Source organism: Pleurodeles waltl, chromosome 4_2 (assembly GCF_031143425.1).
Source record: "Pleurodeles waltl isolate 20211129_DDA chromosome 4_2, aPleWal1.hap1.20221129, whole genome shotgun sequence".
Classification (NCBI taxonomy): Eukaryota; Metazoa; Chordata; class Amphibia; order Caudata; family Salamandridae; genus Pleurodeles; species Pleurodeles waltl.
In genome coordinates, this window is record NC_090443.1 from 62,447,784 (window position 1) to 62,461,851 (window position 14,068).

At 47.9% G+C, this 14,068-nt stretch overlaps 1 protein-coding gene across 1 annotated transcript in view; it reads left to right on the plus strand.

Annotated features, from left to right (window-relative positions):
• Positions 1-14,068, plus strand: part of LOC138292221 (keratin, type II cytoskeletal 80-like) — a 56,606-nt gene that overhangs the window by 23,825 nt on the left and 18,713 nt on the right. The window contains exons 3-4 of the mRNA XM_069230665.1: positions 4,578-4,638; positions 5,749-5,844. Of these exons, the coding sequence (XP_069086766.1) occupies positions 4,578-4,638; positions 5,749-5,844 (157 nt within the window). The remainder of the gene's footprint in view (positions 1-4,577; positions 4,639-5,748; positions 5,845-14,068) is intronic.

Here is a 14,068-nt window from a genome sequence, read left to right on the forward strand (position 1 = left end):
TATAACAATTGTCATCATTTTATCTTTCATCTGCAGGCTAACCTTTTAGGGTCTCCTCATTTTCTTTCCAGTCCATCATGTCTGGCTTTTAATCCACCTTAGTGCTTTGAGTAGCCTAAGGCACATATAAGCACTGTAGAACTGTTGAGCACAACCGTGAAATATAACCTTAACCTTCCCTCTGTTCCACTCGTCCCCTGCCTTTTTAGGTTGAGGGAGCAAGCGCTCCAGCCTGTTGTAATCTCTCTGTGGGCTTTTAACCACGACCACCGGAAGCTCATCACTATCACTCATTCATGGGCTTGCCTTTCAAAAATCCTTTGTTATCATTGGTAAATGCTTTACGTTTATTCCTACTTGGGGCAGCTTTGTTACCGCCTTGGCCATCGACCCTGTTACATGGATAATTGCATGTTTAACTGCAAGCAATTTTTTTTTGTCTCTCCTTTGCGCTCATGCTCATGGCGGCTATGGCGCTTTGAATCAGCTCGCTTATGTCAACTGTTTTACTTTTCATTTTCAATTTATGCGGCAAGAAAAGTCCACTTAGGAGTCTACAACGCTAATAGCTCTTACTCGAGCGAATGCGAGACCCATTGCATTGCAAGTACTTCTTTATTACTGTCCTTCTCTCATCCGCTGTCCTACAAAGCTTTAAGCAGCCTTTGAGAAATGCAAGCGCTATACAAGCATCCAGGAAAGCATAATGTCATATTCTCTTCTTTCCTCTCTCCAACTTTACCTCCTGCCCGCATGTTCCATCTTACTCTCTTCTGTGTCCCTACGAAGCTTCACGTACCCTCTCACTAATGCTCTTTGAGGTTCCTATATCACTTCCCTGCCCCACCCTATTCCTTTTCTACTAGCCCTTAAAGTTCTGAGGTTGCCAAAGGACAGCATGACCAAGGTACAAGCGACCATCAAGAAATGTCTTGATAGTGATATAGCATTATTACATGCAAATGTTGGGATTACAGATTTCAGAAAATTGGTCTCATCTGAGAAACCGCACTCTAATTTCTGAAATAGGAGAGTTTCCCAGCCACTGCTGTGCATAAGGATATTTTTGATATAAAATCTGCTACTTGTCTCTCATTAGTACTGCCACACAAGGGTCTAAACGCCAAGCTTACATAGCTGAACAAGCCACTTTTGAACCTTTTCTCAGAAAGTTTTGCCAAGACAGTTGCAGCAGGAACTTATCAGAACTTTTCAGAGTCCACACACCACGTTTTTCTTATTCCACAGAGCTGGTGGCCACGCACTAGGGGAGATGTTGCTGTGCAGCTCCATCTGTAATATGAAGACCTAGTGAAGCATTATGATGTACAAATATCTAACTACTTTCAAACAGACCCTTCTGCATTTTCCTGATGAGCTCTAAACGAGTGAAATGTGCACCAGGAGTTTCACTGATGCTGAATGTTAGGAAATGTACACCGCATCAATAACTTCAGTGACCGTGGTGAATTGAGAAAAAAGAAATTGGGCGATTAAAATCCGCCATTCTGAAGCAACAGGTGGTGAGTGAAATATACAGCTAAAGGGTCCACAATGCAGAGAGACCAGAAACTCAGGAAAGGCCGTTAAAGGCACGGTATACACCATAGAGAAAGCGTTGCTGGCTTGTTGCAGCTTGGCCAAACCATTCTTCTTTACCTCAGCTATTTATAACAAGAATATAAAGGGCCCTTTATTCCCTCCCTATGCTTATTACATAAATTAGTCAAAATAAACATTTGCCCTTCCACTCGCCTGAACTGGAGTCCGATGCTCTATCTCTGTTTGCAATCTAGCTAACAAAGCCTTTAACAAAGTTTACCTTTTGTGTTTCGGCGGGAAAATAGGTGGTAAAAAGTAGGTGTTGGCTTATCTCGATCTTTATAGAGGGATTGTAGTAGAGCTGGCCCAAGATTCTGACACCCTTCCCTATTTAAATATTTATCAAATATTACAGCTAAACACCTAGTCCGAACTATGGGCTGAAATGTACAAATAGTGTTTGTCGTTTTAACCGGAGTTGGGGCACCTAGATGTTTTTGTTATAATTCTAGGGACTTATGACTCCGCGCCTCCATGCCCACATCACTATCATTAATTGTAAAAGCTAGGATTTACTATACCTCATTGCCCGTCGCCCCTACCAACGTCATCGCCAGGAGTGCCTCCTTTGACTGTCTGGCACATCACTCCTCCGAGTTGCAGATGGTTGGGATCTTCTGCTCAACTACAGAGACATGTGTCCCACAATCAGTAGCACCCCTTTTATGAACGTTGTTCACAAATATTTATCTCGTGACCCATTCTGTGTAAGGGGCCCATGCATGCACTAATATTGTATTCCTTGTTCTCTCCCTGGGGCAGAGCTTAAAGCCCCATGCTCCAGTCATGTCTTGCATTCCTGCAACTTCTACTATTTTAAAAATGGCACACACATGACAGCGGTAGTGGGGCGCAAAGGGGTGCAAGGAAAGTGGCGCTGCACTGGGTGCCTAGGTGTAGGATAAAGAGAAGGTTGAGCTGGATTACTTAATCTAGCATGACATAACATTGTAAGGGAAGCACTCTGAGATGTCAAATTGCAAAGTGACTTGAGAGGAAAGATGCCTTATTAGGTAAAGTGTGGCAGTAAGCAACTGTGAGATGGTAATAGCAAAGTACCACAAGTGGTTAATTACTCTGCATTACATAAAAGCTGTTTAATAAAATGCCCAGTGGTAAATATCACAGTGTTATCCCTAATTACAATGCCTGCGTCAAGAATGAGCTATCACTCCTGCTAATACAAATTGCAATTTGCATCTATCCACCATTTGTGAGGGTGTGGAAAATCTTGTGTAGTCGTAAACAGTTACAGCTACTAGGAAATCACATAACAAGGTGCCTGAGCGCAACATCTAAGATGGGTACCGCTCAGTTTATTGTTAGAATCATAGGGGCGAGTTTCCAACCATCTGTCTCCAGGGAGCCTGTTCCATAGGGCCTTCATGGTATGGAATCTAGGCGGAGACACCCCATTTCTTGGTCCACAACCGACTATGTTTCTATGTATGGTAAACAGGGTAACAGAGGATGTACTGAGATTACTTGTTGAATATGGGGTGACCCAACACAACTCAATTTCCCTGCCCACTAAGAAGGGGCATTCCAGCCCTCCAACACTATGTTCCACCCAGTCACCATGACAGCAGTTTCTAAACGAAGGATTTGGCAAGTGAGCCACAGGTATGCGTTAACAACAACTGCTTTGCTGTCAGGGCAGAGGAAAAGGGGTGAGGTATAAAATCTGAGAAATAGACCAGAAAAGGAAAGGGCCCAGATCCTTGGACTGTGAAAGATACTGTGTATGATCCCTGGGTGACAAAATCCAAGACCTTCAGGCACTCACGGCAAGGGAAGAGTGGTAAATCAATTCTTAGTCCTGATGAAAGAGCGCGGGGCTACACTATGGTATGGCCTGCTGGGTCTGAATAAGTTGCCGTTGTCCCCTAGGCCACAGCTCTGAGAGACCCTAATACACATGAAGGTTAACAAAGATCTATGCCAGATTCCACAGCCCTCTGGGCACAAGCATTGTTTCCATGGAGGCACTTGAGTGCAGCAACCCTGCCTTTTTTCTCGAGACTTCCGCACATCAGCTGCAATTTCAGTCGCTTTTCCATGTGAAGGACAATGAATATTGCTCATCCATTTTCGTCGATGATCACCAAGCCCAACCACCACTCTAGGCTCTACCTGTCAAAGACTTCTGACATCTGCCAGTCTGACAGAACCCACTCCTCCAAGCATCAAGGCATCAAATGACTCAACTTCATATGTGTTTAACATCCACCACCATGCACAACTTCTGCTTAGCATCCATATCACATACAATCTTTGCTCAGCATCCAACTCAAAATCAAACTCAGTTTAACCTATCATGCAACCGCAGCTGAACAAACGCTGCTCAACATCAATCCCCACATACAAACTCTGCTCACTCTTTCCAAACACAACCTGTGATCAGCATCCACCACAATCACAACAGACGAAGGTGCATACGCTGACTCATACCTATCAGTGGGATATCACTTGTCCATCAATGAAACATTGTGCGTGCGTGTGTCCTGGCACCATGCCCGTCTGCCATTGAGATGTCACCTGTCAACCAACAGAATGTCAAGGGCTTGCATCCTGCCATCATGCCTCTCTATTGGTGGGGTGTTAATTGTCCATCGACGGAATACCATTGCTTGTCTGCTCTCACTATGCCTATCTGTCTATGGGAAAGCCACTCTCCAAGGATGGGCTATCGTATGTTCTGAGATTGGCAATTTAGCTCTTCTGTACTTGAAAAATCATAGTTCAAGCATAGGTTAACATGTCCAAAACTGCCATGTTTTCTATTACATAGACTGAATATCGTAGCACTTGCATTTCATCTGTTTATTTGAATAAATGCCCTATTTTCTAGCATATGTATCTTTTCTGCTTGCTAAAGTGAACGCAATGACCTAAGAATAAAGCAGAGCAGAAAAGGAAAAGAAAATATTAACCTCTAAGATGTCTATAACCTTCACTCTCACTTTCTCTCTCAGGTTCGAGGATGAAGTCAGTACACACACACAGCTTGAATATGACTTTGTGCAAATTAAGAAGGTAAATTGTGAGCAACATCAGCCACTCCATCGGCTTTGGCTTTTCCCAGCAGACTTCTGCCAATGCAACCAATGCACTGGCACCCAATGACTAAAGGCTGCTGCCCTCTTTCTCTCTATTGCCATTTCTCCCTGTCTCTTTCTCTGTCACTTTCTCCCTTTCTGCCCTTCTATCACTCTCTGTCCCCCTGTCTTTCTCTCTGTTTCTTTGTCTTTCCCTGCTTCTCTGTTTCTTTCTATTTCTCTTTATCCAGCTCTCTACCTCTGTGTTTCTCTGTCATTTGCTCTCTCAGTCTCTATTCCTCTTTCTCCCCTTTTCTCTCTTTACATCTCTCCCTGTCTCTCCTTCTTCCATCCGCTGTCTGTCACTCGCTCTGTCTCTGTTCCTTTCTATTTCTTTCTTTCTCAATCACTCAGTCTCTTGTCTATCACTTCCCTTCTCTCTGGATTTCTCGTTCTCCTTCTGACTCGCAGTTTCCCTTTTTCTATCTCTTTCTGTCCCTCTGCTGCTCCCTGTCTCTCGCTCTTTCTTTCTCTCTCGCTCTGCTGCTCTCTGCCTCTACCCATTCTCTACCGCTCACTCTCACTCCCTCTATGTGACTCTCTCTATCTCTTTTTTTCTCTCTGTGTTGATCTCTCTGTGTCTTTGGCTCTTTTAGCTTGTAACTCTCTCTCTATATCTCTCAGTCTCTCTCTTTGCCTCACTGTGTTTCGCTCTCTTCCACTTTCTCTCATTCTACATGATCATATTAGTGCTATCATAAAAGTCAATCTTTAAAGTAACTATTTAAACAAAAACATAGACGTTGTTGCAGTTTGTACATACGATAGCCATTGCCAAGGAGGTGCGTCATGAAGCCCAGCTTTGTTGGTAAATTGTGATATTTAACCAGTTACTTTCTAATGCACTAATGGTGTACTTTAGCTTTTGTTAATGCTCATTCACTCACTCGCTCATTGCCAACTTCTAGGCTCTTGGTGTGAGAGATCCTGGTCATATGTCTCAGAAGGTGGGATACGCGCAGAAAACAGTGTGGTACTTGATGCAACAGTGCAGTGTCTGTTGTTGACACAGACGTACGTGGCTTGATGCTGTCATTACTCGTTACAGGATTTGGATACCTGCAGCCTGGAAAAGAGTGAACTGGAGGCAAGAAAGAAGGAGACCCTGGAGACAATGGAACTGATGAGAGCCATTTATAAGCATGTAAGCAATGCATACTTTTTACATCTTGGATGTAAACAACACAATAGAAATCACCTGCAATGAGTCCAACAAAAGGAGTCCTGAGCTCAGACAGTAGGGTTTCAGGCCTACCCACACTGTCCTAACTTCAATGGAATCAACGCAGCAGTCTCCGATACCAAAATAAGTCCCAGACAACACATTAACTGAACTACCTCCATCAATCAGGAGCATTCATGCCCATCACCCCCACCCCAATCGTAGTCCTAAACCAATGACTTCTATCCGCTCAAGCACTTAAACTATGCCCACGTATACACCGGAAAGCTGCAGCCTCAACCCCAAAAAAACCACAAAGAGCATTGACTGTAAGTTCCCAATGGGCGCCTAGAGGCAGCTACTGCTCTGATACAAGTCTCAACCCAAGCCAACTCAACCACTTATTAGATCCTCAAACAAAGAATTTCAGGTGCCAAAAGACGAAGGTTCCACCCAACATACATTCCCTGATAGGAGTCTGGAACATGGGCCATTTGCAACATAAGTAGTGTCTCAAACTAAGAACTCCAATCCCAAACCCAGCACATCAGTTCCCAAACTCAGCATGTCCCTTTGTGGGCGTACTATAGACTGCAGCTCTCCAACATTACCTACAACTGAGCATATCCCTTATAAGGAAACGCGCCGGTCACACTTTCAGGCAGCAGACCTGAGACACAACATCTCCAATAACCACATGGCCCCCTCTTAGAGTACTCTGCAGATTCTAGACCACTGCAGGTTCTTCCTATATAGGGAACTGTTAGAAATGGGGTTTTTGGTTGGCAGTCAGGTTACCCTCTGTCCAAGCAAAAGCCCTCACTCTAGTCAGGGTAAGTCACACACTATCCAAGATTATCCTGTGCCCACCCTCTGGTAGCTTGGCACGAGCAGTCAGGCTTAACTTAGAAGGCAATGTGTAAAGTATTTGTGCAATAAATCATACAATACCACCATATAGCACCACAAAAATACACCACACAGTGTTTAGAAAAATATATAATATTTATCAGGATAATTGTAGGTCAAAAAGAATAAAGTTGCAATGGAAAATTGTAGAAATATCACAGAGAAGTGATATAAAGTGTCTTAAGTCTTTAGACTGTAACAAAAGTCTCTTTCAAGCACAAGTACCTGGTTAGGAGTGGAAAAATCTCCTCAGAGGGCCACAAGAGAAGAGGTGCGTGGAAAAAGGGTGTGTGCGTCGATTTCTCCCCAGCACACACGGACTTGCGTCGTTATTTTCCACGCGGGGAAGTCGGGCGTCGTTTTCCGGCGCGTGGACAGTCTCTTTCTGTGGATCGCGGGGATTACCAGATGTCCCGGGTCTGTGCGTGGATTCTCCTGCTTGTTCTCCGGCTGTGCGTCGATCTGCGGGGCTGCGCGTCGAATTTACGAACTCACGGCAGGCGTCGCGTCGATTTCTCCTCTAGACTTCGATCTGCGGGGCTGCGCGTTGAAATTATGATCTCACGGCAGGCGTCGCGTCGATTTCTCCTCTAGAGGTCGGGCGGCGTTGTCCTTGCGAGGCCGTGCGTCGGATCTTCGATTGTCCCAAGAGCGTCGCGTCGATCAGCGTCGGTGTGCGGCGTTTTTCTCGCCGCGAAACAAGCTGTGCGTCGAAATTTTCGGCGCACGGAGCGTCCAAGTAAAAGAGAGAAGTCTTTTTGGTCCTGAGACTTCAGGGAACAGGAGGCAAGCTCTATCCAAGCCCTTGGAGAGCACTTTCACAGCCAGACAAGAGTTCAGCAAGGCAGCAGGGCAACAGCAAGGCAGCAGTCCTTTGTAGAAAGCAGACAGGTGAGTCCTTTGAGCAGCCAGGCAGTTCTTCTTGGCAGGATGTAGTTTCTGGTTCAGGGTTCTTCTCCAGCAAGTGTCTGATGGGGTAGGGCAGAGGCCCTGTTTTATACCCAAATGTGCCTTTGAAGTGGGGGAGACTTCAAAGAGTGGCTAAGAAGTGCACCAGGTCCCCTTTCAGTTTATTCCTGTCTGCCAGGGTCCCAGTAGGGGGTGTGGCAGTCCTTTGTGTGAGAGCAGGCCCTCCACCCTCCCAGCCCAGGAAGACCCATTCAAAATGCAGATGTATGCAAGTGAGGCTGAGTACCCTGTGTTTGGGGTGTGTCTGAGTGAATGCACAAGGAGCTGTCAACCAAGCCCAGCCAGACGTGGATTGTAAGGCACAGAAGGATTTAAGTGCAAAGAAATGCTCACTTTCTAAAAGTGGCATTTCTAGAATAGTAATATTAAATCCGACTTCACCAGTCAGTAGGACTTTGTATTACCATTCTGGCCATACTAAATATGACCTCCCTGCTCCTTTCAGATCAGCAGCTGCCACTTCAACAGTGTATGAGGGCAGCCCTAATGTTAGCCTATGAAGGGAGCAGGCCTCTCAGTAGTGTGAAAACGAATTTAGGAGTTTTACACTACCAGGACATATAACTACACAGGTACATGTCCTGCCTTTTACCTACACAGCACCCTGCCCTAGGGGTTACCTAGGGCACACCTTAAGGGTGACTTATATGTAGAAAAAGGGGAGTTCTAGGCTTGGCAAGTACTTTTCAATGCCAAGTCGAGGTGGCAGTGAAACTGCACACCCAGGCCTTGCAATGGCAGGCCTGAGACAAGGAAAAAGGGGCTACTTAAGTGGGTGGCACAACCAGTGCTGCAGGCCCACTAGTAGCATTTAATTTACCAGCCCTATGCACATAAAGTGCACCTTACTAGGGACTTATAAGCAGATTAATAGTTCAATCAGGTATGATTCCAGGTTACCATGTTTTAAGGGAGAGAGCATATGCACTTTAGCACTGGTTAGCAGTGGTAAAGTGCGCAGAGTCTATAAACCAGCAAAAACAGTGTCCAAAAAAATGGAGGGAGGCAGGCAAAAAGTTAGGGGTGACTACCCTAAGGCTGTCAGGTCTAACATGTGTCCCCCCCAGCTGAAAGTGGGGAGAGCTACCCGACCTCCTGGGAGCTCTCATCGCTAAGGCGGAAGTACCTGGAGAGACCATCAGCATTGGCGTGGTCAACCCCTGGGCGATGTTCCACCGTAAAGTCCATCCCCTGTAGGGAAATGGACCACCTCAAGAGTTTTGGATTCTCACCCCTCATCTGCATGAGCCATCTGAGGGGCCTGTGGTCTGTCTGAACCCGGAAGTGAGTCCCAAACAGGTAGGGTCTTAGCTTCTTCAGTGCCCAGACCACAGCAAAAGCTTCTCGTTCAATAGCACTCCACCTCTGTTCCCGTGGTAATAGCCTTCTGCTAATAAAGATTACCGGTTGATCTCTGCCCTCCTCATTCAGCTGTGCTAGGACTGCCCCTATGCCATGCTCTGAAGCGTCTGTCTGCACGATAAATTCCTGGGAGTAGTCAGGGGCCATGAGTACGGGGGCCGTGCACATGGCTTCCTTCAGGGCGTCAAAGGCTTTCTGACAAGCCTCTGTCCAATTCACCAACCTAGGTTGCTTCTTGGAAGTGAGTTCTGTCAAGGGTGTTACAATGGTACCATAGCCCTTGACAAATCGGCGGTAGTATCCTGTGAGGCCTAGAAAGGCTCTCACCTCCGTCTGTGTTCGGGGTGGTTGCCAGGCCTTGATAGTTTCAATCTTGGCCTGGAGTGGCTGCACCTTGCCACCACCCACTAGGTGTCCTAAGTTCACCACGGAACCCTGCCCAATCTGGCACTTACTGGCCTTGATGGTCAGGCCTGCCTGTTGCAGGGCCTGAAGCACCTCCTTGAGGTGAAGCAGGTGTTCCTCCCAGCTGGAACTGTAGACAGCTATGTCATCCAGGTAGGCTGCACAGAAGGCATCCTTGCCAGCTAGGACCCCGTTAACCAACCGTTGGAAGGTAGCGGGGCATTTTTCAACCCAAACGGCATCACCCGGAACTGGTAATGGCCATCCGGGGTTGAAAATGCGGATCTTTCCTTGGCCCCCTCAGTTAGGCCGATCTGCCAGTACCCTGAAGTAAGATCAAACGTACTCAGGAACTGGGCAGCGCCTAGCCTGTCCACGAGCTCATCAGCTCGGGGGATGGGGTGAGCATCAGTCCGTGTGACTGAGTTGAGACCCCAGTAGTCCACACAGAACCGGAGTTCTGGCTTCGCACCTGGGGCAGTAGCCTTAGGGACCAATACCACTGGGCTGGCCCAGGGACTACTGGATTTCTCAATGACCCCTAGAGTCAACATCTTGGAGACCTCCTCCTTGATGCTGGCCTTCACCTTATCCGACAACCTGTAAATTTTGTTTTTCACAGGGAGACTGTCACCGGTGTCAATATCATGAACACAGAGGTGGGTCAGCCCAGGAGCAAGGGAGAACAGTGGGGAGAACTGCTCCAACAGCTCATAACAGTCTCCTTTCTGATTTAGAGTCAGGGAGTCAGACAGAATGACCCCGCTTACTGACCCATCACCTTCTTGGGCAGAGAGGAGGTCGGGGAGAGGTTCACTCTCCTCTTCCGTTCCTTCATCTGTGACCAGAAGCATGTTGATCTCCGACCTCTCAAAATGAGCTTTTAGTCGGTTCACATGGAGCACCCTTAGGGGATTCCTAGGGGTTTTGAGGTCCACTAGGTAAGTGGCCTCCCCTTTCCGCTCCTTTATTTCAAATGGGCCAGACCAGCGGTCCTGGAGAGCTCTGGGCTCTACTGGCTCCATTACCCACACTTTGTCTCCAGGTTGAAACTCTACCAGGGTGGCCTTCTGGTCATACCATTGTTTCATCACCTCTTGACTGGCCTCAAGGTTATCTTGGGCTTCTTTCCAGAAGCGGGTCATCTGGTTGCGGAGGGCCAACATATAGCTGACCACATCTTGAGGGGGTGTCTTTGGAGCTTTCTCCAATCCCTCCTGGACAATGCTTAAGGGTCCCCTGACAGGGTACCCATAGAGAAGTTCAAAGGGACTGAACCCTACCCCTCTCTGGGGGACCTCTCTGTAAGCAAAGAGAAGGCATGGTAAGAGGACGTCCCACTTACGCCTCATGGCCTCAGGGAGGCCACCAATCATGCCTTTCAGGGTCTTGTTGAATCTCTCCACAAGACCATTCAACTGGGGGTGATAGGGTGTGGTGAACTTGTAAGTTACACCACACGCATCCCACAGAGACTTCATGTATGCAGACATGAAGTTAGTGCCTCTGTCAGACACTATTTCCTTGGGGAATCCCACACGGGTAAATATCCCCATCAGGGTTCTGGCCACCACCGGTGCAGTTACTGTCCTCAGAGGGATTGCCTCTGGGTAACGGGTGGCATGGTCCACCAAAACCAGGATGAACCTGTTGCCTAAGGCAGTTTTGGGGTCCAAGGGACCAACAATGTTGATGCCCACCCTTTCAAAGGGGGTGCCAACGACAGGAAGTGGAATCAGGGGGGTTTTAACCCTTTTTCCTGCTTTACCACTGGCCTGGCAGGTAGGACAGGATCTGCAGAACTTGTCTGAGTGTGTCCTCATTTTGGGCCAATAAAAGTGGGTGACAAGCCTGTTAAAGGTCTTGCCCTGCCCCAAATGTCCTGCCAGGGGAATGTCGTGAGCCAGACCCAGTAGGAAGGTTCGGTAACATTGGGGGACCACCAGCATTCGTGCTGCCCCAAAGCCCGGAACCTTAGGCTCACTGTAGAGGAGATCATTCTCCCAATATAGGTGGTGATCGCCAGAGGCGTCGCCGGCTGCCTGGTTTGAGGCTTGTTTCCTCAAACCTTCTAGAGTGGGACATTCTTTCTGCGCCTTGCAGAATTCCTCCCTGGTGGGTCCACCCTCAACTTGCCAGCCAGCAAGCTCAGGTAAGTCACCTAGGGCGGCAATGTCTTCCCCAGTTGGCTCGGAAGCCTCCTCCTCAGGAGCCCCGTCAGCCACTGTGGGAACAGCTGGGGCCGGTTTCCCGCACCCCTGGTCCCTCCTCCTGGCAGCTCTCTGGGCCATCGTTCCAGGCTCCAGATGCCCTTGACTTCCCTCTCGGTCAGCCATGGACCGTGTGGTCATGCAGACCCACTCAGGTAACCCTAACATCTCCAGGTGAGACCTGAGCTCCACTTCTTTCCAAGCAGTGTGGTCAAGGTCATTGCCTAACAGACAATCTACAGGCATGGCAGGACTCACAGCTACTTTCAGAGTACCAGAGACCCCCCCCACTCAAAGGGAACCAGAGCCACCGGTAGGTGACTCTCGCGATTGTCAGCGACTCTGACCTGGTGGAATGTATTAGGTACTATCTGCTCTGCTGACACCAGCTGACTCTTGATAGTAGTCATACTGGCTCCTGTGTCACGCAGAGCCTCCACCCTCTGCCCATCAATGGTGACCCACTGCCGGTACTTGGAAGTATTTCTGGGCATGTGGGCCTTGGGCACCATTTCTCCTTCTCCCAGGGACACTAGGGAAATCTCTACCTGCTCCCCAAAGCTAGTTGGGTCCATCTCCCCCCCGAGTGCTACACTAGTCAACCCAGGTGCCTGTCCGGTAGTGGACGGTGCCCTCTTGGGGCACTGTGGATCGCCTTTGTAGTGACCATATTGGTAACACTCCATGCATTTGGGGCTAGATTTTCCTGACTTGTCAAATGTCCCTGGCTTTTTCCCAAATTTGGAAAAGGAAGGGTTGCCACCCCCTCCCTGGGAATTCTTTTGGGGGCCCTTAGAGAGTTCCTTATCTGTAAGTTTATCTCCCCCCTCTTTCTTCTGTTGGGAACCCTGACAACCTTTGTGGGAGTCCCCCCCAGGTACCTTTTTGGACACTCTGGTGCTAACCCAGAGGTCCGCCTCCTCAGCAAGCTTCCTGGGATCAGTCAGCTTACTATCCACTAGGTGCTGGCGCAAATCTGTATAAGTAACATTAAGCATATGCTCTCTCAGGATCAAGTCATATAAACCTTTATAATCTGCTACTTTGTTGCCCCGCACCCATCCATTCAGTGCCTTACTAGAGAAATCAAAGAAATCTACCCATGTTTGTGTGGTTTGTTTGGTGCTGTCCCTGAACCTCTGACGGTATCCCTCAGGGGTCAGCCCAAACTTGGCAAGTAAAGTGGCTTTCTGGAGTGGGTATGTGTTTTGATCCGGTGGATCCAATGTGAGAAGTGTGTCCCTCCCCAATGGCGGCACATAACCCCACATAGCTACCCCCCATTGCCCTTCAGGAACCTCATGAGCCCTTAGTGCAACTTCATAAGCAGCTAACCATTTATCTATGTCATCTCCCACCACAAAACTGGGCACCACATTTTTGGGTATACAAACCTTCTTTTCTCCAGCAGGTCCTGTCTGTATGCTGCCACCATTATTGCTGGATTCAGACTGTCTTGCCTTGATCTCCAGCTCCTTGAGACTCAGTTCATGAGCCAACAATAGTTTCTTTTCAGCCAAAGCTCTTTCAGCTTCCACTTGTTTGGCTGCTCTTTCAGCTTCTGCTTGTTTGGCTGCCCTTTCAGCTTCTGCTTGAATCTGTTTGGCTGTTCTTTCAGCTTCAATCTGTTTGGCTGCTCTTTCAGCCTCAGCTTGTTTGGCTTCTCTTTCTGCCCTCCTCTCCTCCTGTTGCGCCTCAATTTTCAGTTTTGCCATTTGCAATTGGAACTCCCTTTCCTCTCTCCTTTCCTCTGCGGTCAGGCTTTGCATGGAGACACTGCTCCCTGGGCTGGAAGGGTGCACAATTGCAGTGGTAACACCCTCCATAGATAGTGAAAATCCTTCTGAGGGGCCATTTTCTGGCTCCCCTTCCTCATCATCCTCTAAATGGGCTTCTGCCCAGGCCCTCAGCGCCACTTGAAAGTCCTCCTTTCTGGAGGCCCCTTGAGTGGGTACCCTTAATGCCCTGCAGAATCCTCTTAGTTGTTTGACCGTGTATGTATCCAACTGGACTAGGTCAAAGTCCCCTGTCTGAGACCCAGTCAGAGACATGTTGAGTGAGGATTTAGTTTTTGAAAATTGTCAGGAAAAAACTGATTTTCAAAAAGAGATAAAAACCAAGTTGACCTTCAACTGTGGGTAGGTAGTGAAATACTTAGCTACTGTATGTCACTGCACAAATACAAGTCCTATCCTCACCGCTGATCACCAATGTTAGAAATGGGGTTTTTGGTTGGCAGTCAGGTTACCCTCTGTCCAAGCAAAAGCCCTCACTCTAGTCAGGGTAAGTCACACACTATCCAAGATTATCCTGTGCCCACCCTCTGGTAGCTTGGCACGAGCAGTCAGGCT